The sequence below is a fragment of the Homalodisca vitripennis genome, chromosome 4, assembly GCF_021130785.1.
Source record: "Homalodisca vitripennis isolate AUS2020 chromosome 4, UT_GWSS_2.1, whole genome shotgun sequence".
Lineage (NCBI taxonomy): Eukaryota > Metazoa > Arthropoda > Insecta > Hemiptera > Cicadellidae > Homalodisca > Homalodisca vitripennis.
The window spans coordinates 4,767,188-4,787,247 of NC_060210.1; the positions used below are offsets into that span (position 1 = coordinate 4,767,188).

General features: G+C 34.2%; 1 protein-coding gene across 4 annotated transcripts; it reads right to left on the reverse strand.

Moving 5' to 3' along the window:
• Positions 1–604: 604 nt before the first annotated feature.
• LOC124358891 (translocator protein-like) lies at positions 605–14,456 on the reverse strand. Of its 4 annotated transcripts, none has more exons than XM_046811136.1 (5): positions 14,309–14,456; positions 11,708–11,830; positions 6,664–6,784; positions 3,539–3,633; positions 605–1,555 (listed from the first exon to the last, which is right to left on the reverse strand). In XM_046811136.1, the coding sequence occupies exons 2-5, from the start codon at positions 11,810–11,812 to the stop codon at positions 1,370–1,372; spliced, it is 507 nt and encodes a 168-aa protein (XP_046667092.1). In that variant the 5' UTR covers positions 11,813–11,830; positions 14,309–14,456; the 3' UTR covers positions 605–1,369. The 4 variants fall into 4 exon arrangements, with proteins under 4 accessions (XP_046667092.1, XP_046667094.1, XP_046667093.1 ...); XM_046811138.1 differs by lacking the exon at positions 14,309–14,456 and adding an exon at positions 14,161–14,197; XM_046811137.1 differs by lacking the exon at positions 14,309–14,456 and adding an exon at positions 13,290–13,413.
• Positions 14,457–20,060: the final 5,604 nt, after the last annotated feature.

Consider the following 20,060-nt stretch of genomic DNA (forward strand, 5'->3'; position numbering starts at 1 on the left):
AAATATCTCGGTAAGCAAGATAAAATTTGAACTTCTCATTTTCTTTTAATTTCTTTCTCATTTAAGAAAATATTTTTTATATTATATTCAATCCATTCTTGCATTTGCTCATATTTTACTGCTTATATAATTTTTACACTTCATGGCTGTAATCTGATATTTATCGGTTAATCCATGACAGCCCTTAGTTTGGTACTACGCTCTCTTTGATTACAAAATAGGTACCGTACATTTTCGAAAAGGGCAGTTTTGTTTATTTTAAATAATTTTTAATTTTCCTGCATTCTCACATACTGTCCATATGTATTAATAAAAATAGGTATGATATTCTACACACATATCAACACGTTGGAGAAAGTAATAAAATTCTCCAACAAATGATACATTGTTAACTAGTGAACGTATGAGTACGACACACTAAGCGCCGGGTAAAAGGCTTCGCTGATGCTGTACGAATATGTTCAAGTCTAACTTATATTTTACTTTCTCCCAAGCAAAAACTTTATATGATTTTACTAATGTACTGTTTGTTTACAAAATTATTTATTCTACGATTTTGTCGTCGTGATCATGGTTATAAGACATTTGGCTTCCGTTGGTAAAAGTGTTAAAAAATACACCATAAAAAATACCCCATATAAAAAGGCCCTAACTAGCACTCAAAGAACAGTTGTAAATACTGTGTTACTGCTTGTACAGGTCAGGTGATAATCTCGCTTATGTTGCGGCTTCCACAGGTCAAGTTGTAGTCTTGCTTATGTTATGGCTTCTACGAATCAGCTGGTAATCTTGCTTATGTTACCGCTTCTTGAGGTCAGGTGGTAATCTCGCTTATGTTAAACTTCTACAGTTCAGGTGGTAATGTTGTGCATGAATTTATATAATTGTAGTCTTAGTTTACTATAAACCCCCTTTGCTTCTTATTCCATGGAACCTCAATTTAAAAAATCATTTTCATTACTGCTTGCCTAGCATGGAATTCTTTTAGAAATATTAAGTCAGTTGCGAGTCGAAACTGAAAGCTCGATTTCTAGAAAAGATGTCAGAGATGGGTTAGTTGGGGTGGGTCTTGGAGGGCAGATGGAGTGGTAATGAATTTGTGTATGAATGAGTCTATTACATTTTGTAACGAGTCTGTATTACATGTTTTTCAAATGTGACTTAGGAAACTTCCTAAAAAACTTGCAAATAAATTTGAAACGTTAATAGTCCTAAAAGTTTTTAAAAATGTCGTCAAAATATTGATCACAAATTATTTGAATCATAACTTTCTACCAGAACTTTTTATAAGTAGTCGAGTTCACTAGGAATCTCAAAGTTGGCGTTGAGTGATTGCTGTGTTGGCACGTCACTGAGATGCAAGAAGTCGCTAGTCGCCCTTGCTGAGGTCTGAGGGGGCGGGGTTGTCCCTCCATATGGCATAGTTGAGAGCGGTAGCTGCTGTTAGCCATGCGAGGTACGGCATCATGAGGTAGCCGGCCATCGGTGTCACCTGGTAGAAGAGGTACGTGGTTCCTACTACAGCCACATCCAGCAAGGCAATGTCGATCAGGGCCTGGACAACACGAGACTATGTTATTGGGTAGGATCATCCTTAGGGTGGTTAGAAAAATGAAAGGGAGTTAAAGTCTTTAATCGTTCTGTGGTATAATTTGTAAGTGTGGCAATAAATCTTAAATTGGTAGTGATGCTGAAAGCGGTTGTGTCTTAGTTAATGTGAGAAAGTATGAAACCTAATTTTGGATTAATTACATACATAATACCATTTATTTCACAGAAATTAATTTATTTTACTCTATACTCATAACTGTTTTCGTGGTTTATATTATAACATTTAGAACCTATGTTACATTTATGTTTCACCTGTATATAATAATAGAAGGTATATAACTCCAAGAATTCCTTGATTTTATACGTAAATTTTCAGTATCTAACACTATTAGTCATACTCTCTTATCCTCTAGATCTTACTAAGATCCTCTAGCTCTAGGGCTTACTAAGATCCAATGTTAATCTTATGTTTGGTCGTTACAATGAAATATCATGCAGTTTTGCTCGGAAATTCGAGTTTATGTCATGATTGTTTATTAAATTTTTTCAATCTCCAATTTCAATGGCTCGAAACACTACACTTTAAAGTTAATATTAATTCATTAATTTTAAAATTCCATTTGGATATTGGAATAACTTCCAGTGAACACCAATTATTTGAAGAGGATATGTCTATAACATCCCGATTATTGCACGGGAACTTGCGGCTGATGCCGCGGGTAACTGCTAGTAAACAAAGTATTCTATTGCTATAAATATTTTCCTACAATCAGAGGAAGAATAATTAGATGAATAATGTATACATAGTAATTTTAAATTTAATCCACAGAGAAATGTTATCCACTGTACTACTATGAGAATTATTTTCTCAAAACGTATAAATAATCATGTCAAGTTAGTAATTAGTTCAGTATAGCTTTGCGTGTATAAAAGTGTATTTTTTATTATAATAACTAGATTTGTACATGTCTCCGAAACTCATCATAGTGGGGGTGACTTTAAAACTTTGTACGTGACTATATCTTGTGGCATCTACTTTTAAAGTGAATAAATCTTAATTGAATAAATAAACAGAAGAAAGTATTTATCTATATCTATACGAAAATCATTTCTGTATATTCTTTTATCAAAGTAGTTATTGACAATTTGTACAAAAATAATGTAGAAAATGTAGCTATTATTAACGTAAAACTGGTAAAAAGTATATATATATATATATATATATTATATATATATATATATATATATATATATATATATATATATATATATATATTATATTATATATATATATATTATATTATATATATATATATATTATATACTATCGTTTTATTAATGTATTACACGTTAATCAATAAACATAAAAATTGCCAAAAATATACTACACTCCCTTGTTCATTTTTTTTTTTTTAATTTATACTGTACATGGGTTTAGGCTTGCTTTAGATTATTAAAAAAAATGTTTTCATAATTTATATACGTATATAATTAACCAAACAAAAATATAATGTTTGGGATTATTTACTACACAAAACTAATTTGATTTGTCAAACTTTTTTTATTTTCCGTCCTATATGACCATGTTTTGCTTTCCCAGAGACTTATTTAGATAACAAAAGAAACACAGGCTCGGTTTTCTATCTGAGCATTCCCAAAGAAGAAGTGTTTGTCAATGTATCAATATGCGAAGCTTATAAATTTTGCGTGAACCAAACCATGTGTTAAGTGTTGTAAATAACACCTGTTAATTAAATTAAAATCGCTACTCTCCTTCATATTTACAATACTAGTAATAATGCCACCAGTCATCTAAAAAAAAAATATAAATCGTTTGATTTAACATGATATTTTACTATTTCATGACTGACTTTGTTATTGTATTGCATGGTTGTTTATTCATCCTTTATTACAAAAATGTTTTATTTTACAAAATATCAAAATGATGAAAGCGTTGTTTTTTAGCGATACACATCTTCAAACTTACCCCTTTTAAACTGCGCATTGAAAAGAATATGGGCGTCCAAGCGAAGTTCAAGCCTAGCTGCAGACAGTACATGGCCAGAGGTAACTTGGCATGTCCTGCAACAAATGGTCCAATTACGTGTTTGTAGTTACATTCCTGATTTGCAAGAAAGTTTTTCTATTCTTGATACAGTAGTGAAAACCCATCCTGTAAATTATGACGATAGTAATAGTAAAATGATTTATGTAGTCAATTGTATTGTGTAGCAATAAACTGACATCAATAATTCCCAACCTTCCTCACATTAGGATGTTACAAGAATAGCCTTCCTTAAACTCCTTGACTTTGAACCGATTCTAGCTCTTAGAGCACGATCTCTATGTAGACTACACAGCGTCTATGAAACACTCAAACACACTTTTAGCTCTAGCAAAAACTAGCAAATTCTACTGACTGGTCCTAGTTACACTAACCTCAGTAACTCAACGTCAAAGTCTACAGCTCTACGCCCGTCCCCTGTGAAACGAAGTCGTGGTATAGGCGTGGCTTAATGGTCAATAATGATTATTGACTAGTAATTTTATTAAAGCTGCAATATTATTCATAGTTTAATGCAAGTAATGTGCTTACATCCGATGGAAGCCATATGAATAATTGTATCTTTTGACGCCATCCTGTCATAGTTGCGTTTGATCCTTTCAACATATGAGTATAGTGAAGGGGCTATTTTATTGCACTGACGTATCTGTACATTAATTACTATACATGAACGTTCCCAACTTTGAAACCCCTGTTTTATCGGCGGATTATTGGATTACGTTAAACGTTGAACAGCGGTTTTTGTTCAAATTTTAAAAACTTTTGAAAGGTTTTCCTGAATTACTTATATATTGGAGTATTCCCATACACAAAACCACAACCTGTAACCGATCCTTCACCGTCACTGCCTGTAGATTATGGAACTTTTTACCAGATCCTGTCAAACAAATTGAGAACCGGGAACGGTTTGTGGCGGAGCTGAGACGAAGATTCGTGGTCCGGATAATCGTGGCGAGCGGCGCGGCGGGACTACTCTTTGAATCGTAGCTGTGTAAATGGAATATTGTGTTAGTAAGTTTTAGTTAGATAAGCCTTGTTTTGTACTATTAAGATTCTTTTTTTAAGAATTTAAATGTAAGAAAGGACCTTATGGTCCAAATTTCATCTCAATAAAGAAATAATTATGTTCCATTTTATTCTATTCAACTTTTCCGTTCTTCTATGTTTTCGCTAGTACGAAAATTTATATAGGTTTTACATATAATTAATTACTTCTAATATTCTGTATACTTTTCGAATATTTATTGTTTTATAAAAGTTACATGCAACCAACTACTTGTAAGCTGGAAATACCCAAGGGAGATCCACTTCTGAGTATTTCACCTTCCAGTGGAACCCACACTGGGTACAACAACACCCTATGAATCACCCAAATCTGAGCAACCTAATGGGTTATAGAAGCAGCACATCTCTAACCACACATGTCGAAATATTGGGGTGCAAGGACAGATCGGCAAGTCTAGTCTATTGCAGGATGTGACTATTGGAGTTGGTAGGGCTCCCAAAATGTTAAGGGCTGTTGCTAGCCTAGACATAAGTGTGTGCCACCCCCCGCCTGCTTCGTCTAGAGAGGCTGGTACAGAGCTAGAGCCGGCTTCTCCTTCTTGAAGGAACAGTGTCTGAGATTAATAACCAAACCCTTGCTAATGGATCTCGACAGGAGGCATCCCCTACCCCCAACCTTACCTATCCGGAATACCCTGTGACTACGGAAGCAACTCAAAGGCCTTTAGGACTAAGTGCAATTTCTCAGCTTCCTGTCCTAATAGAGCAAAATAATCTGCGGATATACTGTGTAAATACTTACTGGTTTCGTGTTTAAACACATACAACCAATTGAATTTTGAGTTTAGCCCCAGTGACAGGTGTCTCTAATGTCGAAACGATGTAGATGTTTCGTTTTGAGCTTCTTCATCGTCGGCTTTATTTGTTTCTATTCAGACGAACATCACTCCAAATTCCAGGAGTCAAGTCTGAGATAGCGTCAGATACCAGACACTGCAATAAAAGGAAGGTCAACTGAAGCTACAGTCAAAATTCAATTGAATCGACTCTTTCTACCATAGCTACGTTATGTGTTAACATACAATTAAATACTTCTTATATGTATATCGCGCATGTAAAACAATACAAGAAATACTAATAGTCCAAGAGCAAACAATCAGGCTAATCTTAGAATCGATAAGGACATTCATTTCTTAGAAATAGTTCTTCTATTGATTTAAAGAAAACACAGGTCTTGCGCGTACACTGTGCAAATTGACTCTCGACTCCTGGATTGGGAAATGCAAAACATTCTCATCTTAATATTAATGTTGTATAATACTAGCGTAAGCCAACATAAAGAAATCAGCTGATATTAAGATGTCTAAGAATAACTGCCTGTGTGTTTTAGTAATCAGCTCTTTGAATCTAAAAAAAATGCTCTCATTAGGTTAATATTGAATATTATTGATGATAATGATATTGGATGTCCCTGAGGCAGAGTCTCGTAGCCAGATTTATTTCAAAATCACAAAAGGCACATGTAAGAGTTTTTTATTGATACCAAGTACTTGTACAGGTTGTCCCGTAATTCTCTGGACAAAGGTATACCACATTATTGCTCAGGTCAAGACAAATATATTTCACCACATGAACATGGGTATCTGATGCGTAGTTTCCAATCTTTCTGTCTGTATGTTTTTTTATAAAAAAACTAATATCTTAAAAAATAATCAGGTTAATTCAACCAAATTTGGTTAAAATTTTTATGACAAGGCGAATTAATGAGAAGATTATCATAAAATTATTTTTAGTATTTTCAAAATGGAGGCCATTAAAATTTTAAACCTTAAATATCTTAAAATGCAGCAATTTTCTCAAAAGTGACATGAATAACAGTTTTAGAGGGTATTATCACAAATCTAATGACACCAACATTAATTAAATCGAATAATAAATAACTGATTTAGAACAGATTTACTGTGACGAGACATGGGCCACATTGAGGTACTCAGCGAATAGCCCACAATACAAAAACTGAATACACGGCTGCTCTGACTCACCAGTGAACCCTCCACCCTCACTCCAAACCAAGTAGGAAGCGTAGCCCATCCCACAGTAGAGGGAAGACCAGATGATTGGGAAAGCTACCGCTGGAGGTCTCCAGGATGGCGCTTTCAATGCCTTACAACGTTAAACAATAGGCATTGGCATTATAATTTCACAAAAAAGATGCTTAATTATTATGTATATGTATATAACACAGCACCAAATTACAATTAGGTTAGCACAGGAATAACACAAACATATGACGGACTAACTAAACAAACAAACACGTTGAAGTGTATTTTGAATGTTACACATGGGTGAAATAAATTGACATTTTTACTTATTTATTGATAGTCTACTAAACTAAACTTTAATAACTAGTAATACTCATGCTAGTGCATTGCAAAACTAAACACTGGTAGTGGCGGAACGGTGGAACAAGCAACGCCTGATGGGAGGGAGTATTTATTCTTGTCTCAAACCGATTGGAATTGTGTAGGACATCGACATCGACTGCTTCTGAATCGAAATTATGCTAACCAATCATACTATATTACCAGTGCAATAATTAAAATTTGTTACATAGGTACATGAACTTATTTTTAACCCTCCAATGGTTCACTGTATTATACCTGGTGGTTCAGCCTATTTTGTGCATTCTGCAGACGTTTTTTAAAAAATTCCAAAAAATATATTTTTTTATTTGGGTAAGCAGTATTATATATCATTTTGTTCAGGAAATTCTAAAGAATTATAAAAAAAAAATTACTTACCATGTATTTGTCATTGTTCATTTCTGGAGAGAAGAAGAAGAATTGCAAAATGTAAAAAAAACGTTTTACCTTTCACTCTTACAAAATAAAAACTAAACACTTTTTAGTATTTCTGAAATAGCCAGTTTAACACCAGTGTATTACTGAATAAGAAAATATCAACTTTTATGAACTTATTTACAAAAACAAAAAAAATATATGTACAAAAAAGTAAATATGTGCACGTTGTTGGAAACCGTTCATTCTGACGAACTCCCACTGCCAGGTGCTGCACTTTTCCTACCTCCCTTCTTGGGTCTCCAGAAGTGTTGTAGTTGGTGGTAGCACTCCCTGTGGACTCCACAATTACAACCTGGACACCAGAACCTGGACCTCCCCCTTTTTTTTCAGTGGTTTGCAAAACCACACAAGTCCACACTCTGACTTTCCGGGCAATTTATCAAGTTTATGGCTTCCATCTCCAGCAGGACCAGGAGCATGCACAGGATCTTCTTCGATTGCTGCCAAAGATTCCACTACACTAATTATAAAATCTCTTGCGTTGCATAGGCTTGTCCGTGTTTAGTTTGTAAAGCACGTACGCATTGAAGAGAGCAATGTCAATGATGTTGAAAAAAATCTTTTTCCCAATATTTTGTAGTGTGGCGGTTGCAGGAGTTTATGGTACACTGCCTTATCACTGGCATCCACACCACCCATATACTGATTGTACTTGTGAATAACAATAGGCTTTACCCCTCTAATATTAGTTTTTTACTCTGCACTACACTTTATCTTCAGCATGGGTAGCCGTAGAAATGAGAATGACAGGTTTTTCGCGTTGCTGTTTGTCTAAAGTTTACAACTAACACATCTCCTTGCCTGAAATATAAACTTTCCCTAGCAGGTAACTTGGCTTTTTTCACAGTTTCTGGTAAATATTTAGACCTAATATTTATAGTTCCTGTTAGGTAGGTATTTCTATCCATGAGTTTGCGAGCTAGTGGTATTTTAGTATAAAAGTTATCAGTAAATAAGTGATGAACCTTTATCTAGCAATGCACTTTTTTCCATGACCTCAAATATAACTCTTTCTGTAAAAGGCTGGTCATTCTCAGTTGCTAAATTAATCTTTTCCACTATAAAGCTCAATGTGATGTACATAATTTGTTTGGCTGTCGCAACACTCAAATTTTTTTTATGCCATATTGTTTGTGTTTTTTTATTTGGCATGTACATAATAAATGGGCATCTGTTTTTCATACCTATAAGACTTTCGTCAATGCAAACATTTTGCCAAGGATGAAATAATTTTTTAAAAATACTGTTGAAATGATCCAAGAAAAATCTTACTTTGATCCAAGGATCATAGCCCGGCTCACCTTTGCGAACTCCTTCTCTAGCTGTAAGGTGAAAGTTAGACAAAATTAATTCAAATCTGTTTACATCCATTGTTTTGGAAAAGAAGGAATTGTGTTGAGAACGCCTTGTGTCCCAAAAAGCCCTCCTAGGCTTTAGTACTGTCACCATTCAAACCCATGTTTATCAACAGAGAAAAAAACTTTTTCATTTCAGTGTGTGACACGTCAAACCATTTTTTAATCCTACTAAACCGTTTCATCGTGCCAGAGTTTCTTTTTCTTTCAATAATTTTATTAGCATACTTATTAGTTTGGTCAACAAACAGTAATCCAAAAATTAGCAGTAAAAAATAGCAATGCATAGGAGATGGGTGGTCTGTTTCTGGGTAAGGTATGCCTAGGACCTGGTTGTCTCACTCTAAAATTTGGGCCTATATCTAATTCTGGCTCAGGTGGATATGCTCGTAAACCAAGGAGTCAAAACAGGAATGTTTTGAGGGGTAGTAGGCCTAGGCATCAAAGGGCTTGGAGGATCATTAGTCACATCTTCCCTATCTGAAGTTTTCCATTTCATCAATATCCGGAACGTACTCCTCTTCACTTCCAGACGAAAAATCCAGTAAAATCAAAGTCCGAAGGCACATCTTCAGCTCCAATGTCACTTTCACCATCACTCGAATCAATTAGATGATTATCTAAACTCTCTGTCAATCTCACTTGTATGTAAATTATCCATTTTCAATCACTATGAACACAATACTAACCTCAACTAGTCAACGTGACCGCGAGAGCGCATGTAAACAACGACGGCGCGAACAGCTGGTAGTTTTGTATTGTAATATTTTTGTCTAGTCACCGTCAGGAGCATAGAATGTTCACTAAATGAAGAGCGAAATCAGCTGTTTTTAACGATACCAAATACAACATGTTTAGAGAAAGAAGGACACATGAAATATTGAAAATAAACAATTGACGACGCATCGGCAATGAACCACCGCAGTTACGTTAATGCTGCGACGCGTCGGCAATAAACCATCGGAGGGTTAAGAGTTAAGAGACAGGTTTATCAGTGTTCATAATTTGAAATGTAAAGGGAAAAAGCAAACATCTATGCTATTGTATATCATTGCATTAAAGTATTGTGTTTTATATTTTCAAAGTAAGTGAAATGTGTTTATGTATAAAACATAACTTTAAAGATAACTGTTTCAACAATTTTAACCATATCATACACATAGCTAGTAATTCAATATTAAAATCTATATTTTAGAAAGAGGGGTTTTGTTTTCAAAGTTCAGACTTTGTACAGGAACATTAAAGTGGTTACAATTCTTAGAGGGAATTTAGACTTTCAAACATCTTGCACATTTTGCTTTTTTATACATTAGGGCACACTATTGTGATGACTTTTTTTAGTTTCTCCTATCCTTATTTTAGGAATAGAGAAATATCTAATGTTTTTTTTAAACGAATCTGAAATATTTTAATGAACAATAGACACTTTTACTATAGAATACGTTATATGTCCAATTATTTTCAACTCTATTGTGCATGTACATAATTCATAATTACACATATATATATGTAATATAAGGTTATATAATAAGTATGAATATTAGTATAAGTATAAGTGTTGTGTGCCGTTGATCTAATACTTTCCTAACCGAGATCAATAAATAAAATAGAATATCTATATAAAGTATATTTTTCATTATATTTATTTTCAGTTACTTTGTGGAAGCAAAAGTTCTAAGTCTTACTAGACGACCAATATGTACAACGTCCTTGTCTGATGTGACATCAGTGGCTAGATAAGGCGTCAGAATTGGAAGTTTGAACAGTTATGTAACTCGACTGAAATATCACTTACTGTTTACTCTTGCACCAGAACGGTACATGAGAGTTGTTCGTACAATTTTCAGGTACTATGTACAATGTAAACCATTAAGAAATGTTGTGAAGTTGTTGCATGTTGTGTTAATGGCTTACTTTTGTACTCTCCTATTGTATTTTATTTTGCTAATTCTTTTTAATATTTTATACATTATTGATCCTTCAAGATAGTTTAATGATAGTAATCGAGATATTGTCCAAACAAAACCTTATTGCATAGTTTAGTGTAGAATTTTGAATGGTTAATTGATTATTATTCTTTATAATAATATATACCTATAAAAGATTAACCGTAAATAAATTTGTTTTAAGGTAATATAAGAAGTATCGATTAATGGCTACTGTAGATTATTGGGCACATAGGAAGGATAAGTTACATGCCAAAATTTCAATGGCTGAGCGTCAGCGAAGCCTATTACTGGAGAGGCTGAAAAAATGTCATGTCTGTCTGTCCCTAAGATATCTAGAAAACGAACTGACTATAGACTTGAAATGTTTCATAAAACTTCATTTCTATATAGACAACACACAGTTTGATGATGGTGAAAGTCATTCTATGGGATTTTTCTGAATGACCACTTTTACATTACACTTATGGCTCCAAGAACATCGCAGAGTAAATAAATTTGTAAGCAAACTGAACACAACCGTATGAAATTTTAACATGTGACATAGTAATAAATATAGCCTGACTATCCACAAGATATGTCATGAAAGTTGTGATCTGTAGACTTTAAATTTTGCGTGAAACCCGATATATGGATAGACAAGGATGATTCTATGATAGTTCATATCCATCCATGGGATTTGGTTCAGCGTCATTGAAGCCTATCACTCAGAAATTTCGCAAAATTTTCTTTACTACGCCAGGGGAATATAAAATTGTATGTTCTGTATGATTGTAAGTCTGTCCGTCTGTCCGCAGGGCATCTCAAAAATAAAACGAGCTGATTTGAAATTCTGAGTGACCACTTTAACGAATCCTGTTACGCGACATGTGGTATGGCGTATTCCTACCTTGTTAAAATAACAATAACGAGAAGAGGACATACCTGAGACCAGGCACTTCTTCCACTGCCCACGATATAGTCCACGAGTTGGCCGCCACCCAGGGGAAGAGCGATGGCGCCGATCAGAGGCAAAACACTTGCAGACATCTCTCAGAGGTCGGCTGGCTTTTGTTACACAATGTAAGTATAATAATAAGTGATGACATATTTATATTACTAGATATGGTAAAGCTCTACTTCAGTATCCACCCGGGTATTGTAATAGAGGTTTACGCAACTAGGGCTAGAGGTTTACGTAATAAGAGCTATAATGTACTATTTTAAAGTGAATTACAGTACGAGTGCTGGCTAGTTTCTACCGAGAATTTAACGAGGCACGAATCACGTGACATTTGTGAACGCTATTTTATCTACTGTAGATGATGTTCCAAAAATTACCATCATAAAATGGCATATCTTAATATTACATGTCTTAATATTTGTAAGGTATTTTCGGAAAATATGGTTTTTTTCTCATGTGTCCATACGTCCATATGTCCAAATTAAGACATTTTCAGTTTTATTGACTACAATTTTTTGCTTGGCATTTCTTTTTATTCAATAAAATGTCTTTTTAAGAACCTATTGTAGTGCATCTGTCGCAAATTTTAACTAATAACAACAATGAACAAAATCAAACGCTCTTAAACTATTCCTTTTTTATTTATAATTATGGAAAATATATCTTTTTAAACATAAGAATAAAACACAAAACTTTTAGTTTACTGTAAAGTGTATACTTGGAGATATTTACAAAAGTACTAAAGAGTTCGTGGTTGTGTTTTTATTAACTTATGACAACAGTATATAAAAACTATAAAAATTGTGGGTATGTAATAATCATATTTTTAATAAGCAACATCGAAGAACTTTACAACGGAAAATATAATTGTATAAGGGTTCTTACTTTAACTTGTTCTTAAAGGCTTAAACTCAAGATCGCCTCTTAAAATGGAAATTTGCTATTTTCATCAATTTTATATTTTAATTGTGTTTAAGAATCACTATTTTTATAACTCATGACTGTTTAAATGATCATTAGAGGAAACTTAATTTAGTTTTATCTTCTATTCTCTCTCACAATGAAATCTCCATTGTTACCTTATTTGAAACCCAATGGATTAGAAAGCTGGAAACCATTACTAAAGATAATAAGATCCACAAATATTATCTTTCCACCAACTTTCTTCATAAAATATTTAAATCGACTTAAAATTAAAAAACTCCAATAATTAGAACCGGATATTTGAAATAGTAAAATATTTAATATGGACAAATAAATGGATTTCATGTGAAACAAAATCTTAGGTACTTTTCTAATCCTACATTAATTGTATTAACTCTTTGGTTTGGCAGAAAAATATTCCGAAGCAGTAATTTATATAACTTATTGCCAATTTATCGGTTATATCAACACTGATGTAGGAGAATCTATCTTTCCTTATGGCAGTGCAGCTAACACAAACAAATAACAGTTTCCCATTGAAAAATAACCCAACATTAGTGTGTTACCTAAATCTAGTTGCGTAGGATTCGACGGTGAGTTAGTGTCTAATTAGTTGAGTATTAACAGAATCCATGTTACCTTACAGCAGTGCAGGTGGCACAAACTAATCACAGTTTCCCAATGAGAGATAACCCAACAGTAATGTGTTACCAAACTGTGGTTGCGTAGGATTCGACGGTGAGTCAGTGTCTAATTAGTTGAGTATTAACAGAATCTATCTTACCTTACAGCAGTGCAGGTGGCACAAACTAATCACAGTTTCACATTGAAACATAACCCAACATCAGTGTGTTACCTAAATCTAGTTACGTAGGATTCGACGGTGAGTCAGTGTCTAAGTAGTTGAGTATTAACAGAATCTATCTTACCTTACAGCAGTGCAGGTGGCACAAACTAATCACAGTTTCCCAATGAGAGATAACCCAACAGTAATGTGTTACCAAACTGTGGTTGCGTAGGATTCGACGGTGAGTCAGTGTCTAATTAGTTGAGTATTAACAGAATCCATCTTACCTTACAGCAGTGCAGCTGGCACAAACTAATCACAGTTTCCCAATGAGAGATAACCCAACAGTAATGTGTTACCAAACTGTGGTTGCGTAGGATTCGACGGTGAGTCAGTGTTTAATTAGTTGAGTATTAACAGAATCCATCTTACCTTACAGCAGTGCAGCTGGCACAAACTAATCACAGTTTCCCAATGAGAGATAACACAACAGTAATGTGTTACCAAACTGTGGTTGCGTAGGATTCGACGGTGAGTCATTGTTTAATTAGTTGAGTATTAACAGAATCCATCTTACCTTACAGCAGTACAGGCTGGCACAAACTAATCACAGTTTCCTAATGACAGATAACCCAACAGTAATGTGTTATCAAACTGTGGTTGCGTAGGATTCGACGGTGAGTCAGTGTCTAATTAGTTGAGTATTAACAGAATCCATCTTACCTTACAGTGCAGGTGGCACAAACTAATCACACTTTCCCAATGACAGATAACCCAACAGTAATGTGTTATCAAACTGTGGTTGCGTAGGATTCGACGGTGAGTCAGTGTCTAATTAGTTGAGTATTATCAGAATCTATCTCTATCTTACCTTACAGCAGTACAGCTGGCACAAACTAATCACAGTTTCCTAATGACAGATAACCCAACAGTAATGTGTTATCAAACTGTGGTTGCGTAGGATTCGACGGTGAGTCAGTGTCTAATTAGTTGAGTATTAACAGAATCCATCTTACCTTACAGTGCAGGTGGCACAAACTAATCACACTTTCCCAATGACAGATAACCCAACAGTAATGTGTTATCAAACTGTGGTTGCGTAGGATTCGACGGTGAGTCAGTGTCTAATTAGTTGAGTATTAACAGAATCTATCTCTATCTTACCTTACAGTACAGGTGGCACAAACTAATCACACTTTCCCAATGACAGATAACCCAACAGTAATGTGTTATCAAACTGTGGTTGCGTAGGATTCGACGGTGAGTTAGTGTCTAATTAGTTGAGTATTAACAGAATCTATCTCTATCTTACCTTACAGTGCAGGTGGCACAAACTAATCACACTTTCCCAATGACAGATAACCCAACAGTAATGTGTTATCAAACTGTGGTTGCGTAGGATTCGACGGTGAGTCAGTGTCTAATTAGTTGAGTATTAACAGAATTTCTAACTTTGATTTGTGAAACATTAATTTTGTGTGACACAATGTGTCTTTGTTAGTTGTATAATAGTGTGACAAACTAATACCTAGACTACACTGTGGAAAGTGTTAACCGTAATACTACGCACGTATACAAAATGTAACAGGCGCGTTATTTTTAGTATTATTGTCAATAGTGTTACACTGGAAATATACGATAATCTGTGAGTTCAATCACTTGTAATGCCTCATTTAACTACTGCATCTGAACCTAGTTTGAAGTTGAACCTAGTCTGAATCTAAACTTTAAACCAAAATTCCTTTATTGGCTGAGCGTTATCTGAGCCTATCGCTCGATGTGCTGTAAAGATTTCCACTTTGTTTCTTTTCTGTCCGCGCGATATATGAAGAAGGAACTGGACTTTGGACTTCACATTTTGCATAAATCTTCATTTGTACAAAAGCAATATCGAGTTAGAAGATGGTGTATGTTAGTCCTTTGGAGTTGGCTGACAATTTTTGAACATTATTTCATTGCATACGTATTGTGGGAAGGGTTGAATCAATTCGAATGTTGAGATTAACTCCATTTCACATTCCGTCTAAAATTAGACGCTATTACAGACTCAATTATGCAATTAATGACAATGAGAACAACTTTTTCATGTATTTTAAACTTTATTTTGTAGTCTACGTATCTCTGATGTCAAAAGTATGGAATGATTGTTGAGCTTCTAGGTCACCGACTATTTTTAGATCTTTTCAGATGGACGTGGACTCCAGATTCTAGGAGTCATGTCTGTGGCAGTGTCAGATTTCAGACGTTGTACTATTTGGAAGGTGGAATGAAGTTAATCGCAATAATCGATTTATTGCATTGCCAAATAGAAAATAGCAGAATCAATCCACGTGATTTGAAACAGTAATTAAAATTAAACTTTTGAGATATTTGAACTAGTATAAATTCCATAGTAATATATAGGCTGATACATATGATTGATTTAATTTTGCCTTTTATAATTAATCCATCAGATGTTTTTTTGTTTATGTTTTAAAAATGTGGTTCTGAAAATACAATTCAATGTTATGGCAGATTACAGTTTATTTCTTATTTTTATAAGTTTAGTAATTTAACAGTGGCGACGAGGGTTTTTGCACGTGGAAAAGTATTGACAGAGATATTGAGCAAATGGTACGTACATGTAAACAATGTCGACTAAAACAAAATCAACCTGCAAAAGGACCGAATCATCCATGGCTGACCCCTCAAGGACCATGGGAGAGATTACACATAGATTTTGCTGGCCCGATACAAGGTCAGTGGTATTTCATTGTTGTGGACGCCTTTACCAAGTGGGTTGAAGTAATCCCTACTAAAAACACGTCAGCAGAATGGTGTATGAAGGAGCTAAGAAAAATGTTTTCTACATTCGGCCTTCCTTTGGTCTTAGTTTCAGACAATGGAAGCCAATTTACATCTACAATATTTCGCCAGTTCTTATCTGCTAATGGTGTTGTACACAAAACTACAGCTCCCTACCATCCTTCGTCTAATGGACAAGCTGAGCGTTATGTCCAAACAGTAAAAAAATCACTGAGGGCAATGGAAGATGAGGGGGGAAAGATTGAGCTAAAATTATATAGGCTTTTGATGCAACTTCGACAATCTCCAAACACAACTGGCTCAAACTCATACAACTTAATGTTTGGAAGAAGTGTTCGAACTCACTTGAGCCTATTACTACCAGATAGCAAAAATGCACAAGAAGTTACACGAATCGTACGCAGACAATTTCAGGTGGGAGACAGAGTACAGGCTCGAGATTACACCAACTCAAGATACAAGTGGAGTTTTGGAACAATTATGGAAAAAGAAAGTTCGCTACTGTACAAAGTTAAAATGGACGATGGAAGTGTTTGGAGGAGGCATGTTGACCAGCTATTGAAATGTGAAGTTTAGGGGGGGAGAATTGATACATATGATTGATTTAATTTTGCCTTTTATAATTAATCCATCAGATGTTTTTTTGTTTATGTTTTAAAAATGTGGTTCTGAAAATACAATTCAATGTTATGGCAGATTACAGTTTATTTCTTATTTTTATAAGTTTAGTAATTTAACATAGGCAGTATCAATAAACTAATACATTACGTAAAATAAGATTTAAAAAGTACACAAACGGATGAGCCAGCTTTAAATCAATCAAAATGTTTATATCAAAAGATTTATTTGTTCACTGTGAAACGTTTCACGTTCACAAAGTCAAACAATCATCAGCCAATTTATACTTCACCAAGAGTGTAAACGAGTCAAATAAACCGCAACCAATGTTTCCGACTCCGCTCCCAGCTGAATTCGTTAACTTCTTTCACATAAAGAGTTGAACAAACACCCACTGCATCCACGAATACTCCCGGATCAAAGAGTTGTCACTTTTGTAATCATACAAAGTCACACACTTAAGAGAATATCACGTTTACAGCATAAAACAGCTGTTTGATTACAATAGCACATATTCTTAGAACACGAAGTGCTCAGTTTTGTTCATAAATGAAGGCCACAGTCAATCGTCAATTCCCAAAGAAAAGTGATTAATACAATCTGAATCTCATGTATAGTAACAGGAAAATTTAAACGCTTTTTAGCGTTTTTTTAATCTTATAAATAAAAATGAATAGTTAAATGTGTTGGTAAGCGCTAATCTCAAGAACGGCTGGACCAATTCGGTTAATTCTTTTTGTAAAATATCCATTGAAATCCGAGGAAGTTTTTTATGAAGCATAATATAAGAAAAGTTACCTAGAATATTTTTAAATTCAGAAAAAAATGTGGTTTTTACGTTTCATAATCCAAATTAAACTGACACTAAACAGCTGTTCACACCTTCAGTTTTATGTCGACAAATTGGCTAAAACATCTGTTTACATTTAAATTTTATCAAATCCCAAATACTATAAATGCGAAAGTTTGGATATTTGGATGTTTGTAGGTTTGTCCTCGAATCACGCTGAAACTGCTATACGGATTGTGTTGAAATTTGGAACAGGTATAGCTTTTGGTCTGAATTAACATTTAGAGTACTTTTTACCACCCATAACACATTCATTTCACCAACTACAGTCGAACTCAAGTTGAAAAATTAGTTTGCTTGCATTCGAATGTTATGATAAGAACGAAACGTATTTTGACAGCTGTTGACAGCTATAGTTCGACAAACTTTCTGAAACATCTGTTTACATTTGAATTGTATCAATAATAAGTAAGCAGTGCTTGATCGTTAGTGTAATGCAGATAGTAAATAAAACATTAATATATAAATTTTACTCCAGATTGCGCCAGTGACGAATTAAAATCATCTAATGCATTAAATACTGTTATAAAACTAACCTTAATGAACAAAGTTATGAATGTTTTCACATAAGTTACTTTAAACTGGCCGGCTTCCTTGACATTATGATATTACATTTTAACAATGGCTAATGGAAAAACGGAGTAATGAATACTAACATGCCTCAACGATTCATTCTTTCCCTGGCTACAGTCCAAAAAACAAGTGTAACGCAAAACTTTAATAACGATTATTTTGGAAAGTTGCAAAACCTTAATAAGAATTTCCCTCTTATAGCAAAAGTACATAGTAAGTAGGTAGGACTCTCCACATGTCGTAATAGGCTTTTCAGTCCTACTTATGTGTGTATTTTCTTCATCAGGACAAGGTAAACTCAACTATGTCAACACGATTTTGACCAAAGTAGATTTCCGAGAACTAGATAATCGAACGTACATAAAATTTGATCGAAGCAATTTTGGCAAGCTAAACTGTGACATAGTAGGTAAGTGAATTTAAATGGTCTTAAGTAGGCACTATTTAACTGAAGTAGGCATCTCGGTCCTACGTAAGTATATATATATATATATATATATATATATATATATATATATATATATATATATATATATATATATACTTACGTAAGACATATATATATATATAAATTTCTTCTTCGTCAGAACAACAAGGCAAACTCTACTATAAATAGTACTGGAAATATCTTAGACCTGAAATATATGACAAGGACTGGAAATATACGCTTTTTGATCGAAGTAAGTTTTCGAGACTTGTGTGATCTGAGATTTGTGTTTTATTGATCGGGATGACAGGGCAGATTCAGCTGTGACGTTATGTATATAATTAATTAGAATCAGAAATGCTCCTACACGTGCCAAACATGATATAATAATTAAGTTAAACTCTGATACTATTTACCACGAACTTAAATAATATCTACCTGATGTATGCCTACTTACGTTTTAAAATTTTTATAGGACTCCCATCATAATTGCTTTTATTAAGTAATATAAGGACTTTGGTTCTAAGATTGCGTGCGAAGCCGCGGGTAACAGCTAGTATTAGGTAAACAGTGCTTGTTCAGTGGTGTAATGAAGATAGTAAATAAAAATGTAATGTCAAAATTTTACTCCAGATCGCACCAGTAATGAATTCAGATCATGTAATGCATTTTATATATTATTTTAAACACTGTTATAAAACCAACCTTAATGAACAAAGTCATGAATGTTTTCACATACGTTACTTTAAACTGGTGGGCTTCCTTGACATTGTGATATGGCATTTTAACAGTGGCTTATGGGAAAACAGAGAAATTAATACGAACATGCCTCAACGTAACAACAAACTTTTGAAACTTGGAATTTTGCGTAACCTTAATAAGGATTTCTCCATTATACCGAAAGTACATTGGAAATGGATAGGACTTCTCCCTAGGCCGTAATAGGCTTCTCAGTCCTACAAAAATGGCAAACCCAACTATGTCCCTGGAAATATTTGAGACGGAAAGTATATTACAGAAGCCCATAGTAGATGATTTTGACCAAAGTAGATTTCCAAGAACTGCAAAATAGAACTATATAGTATTTTGATCGAGGTAATACGGCAAGACTGTGACATAGTAAGTGAATTTAAACGGTCTGCAGTAGATACTTTATAATCGAAGTAAGGTTCTTGGCCCTATACGTAAGTATACTTTTTTCTTCGACAGGACAAGGCAAACTCTAATATATTACTGGAAATATCCGAGGCCTAAAATATGTGATAAAGGCTAGAAAATAATAGAAGTAAGTTTTCGAGACCAGTGTATTGTATTTTCTTGATCGGGGTAACAATGCAAGCTCAGCTGTGA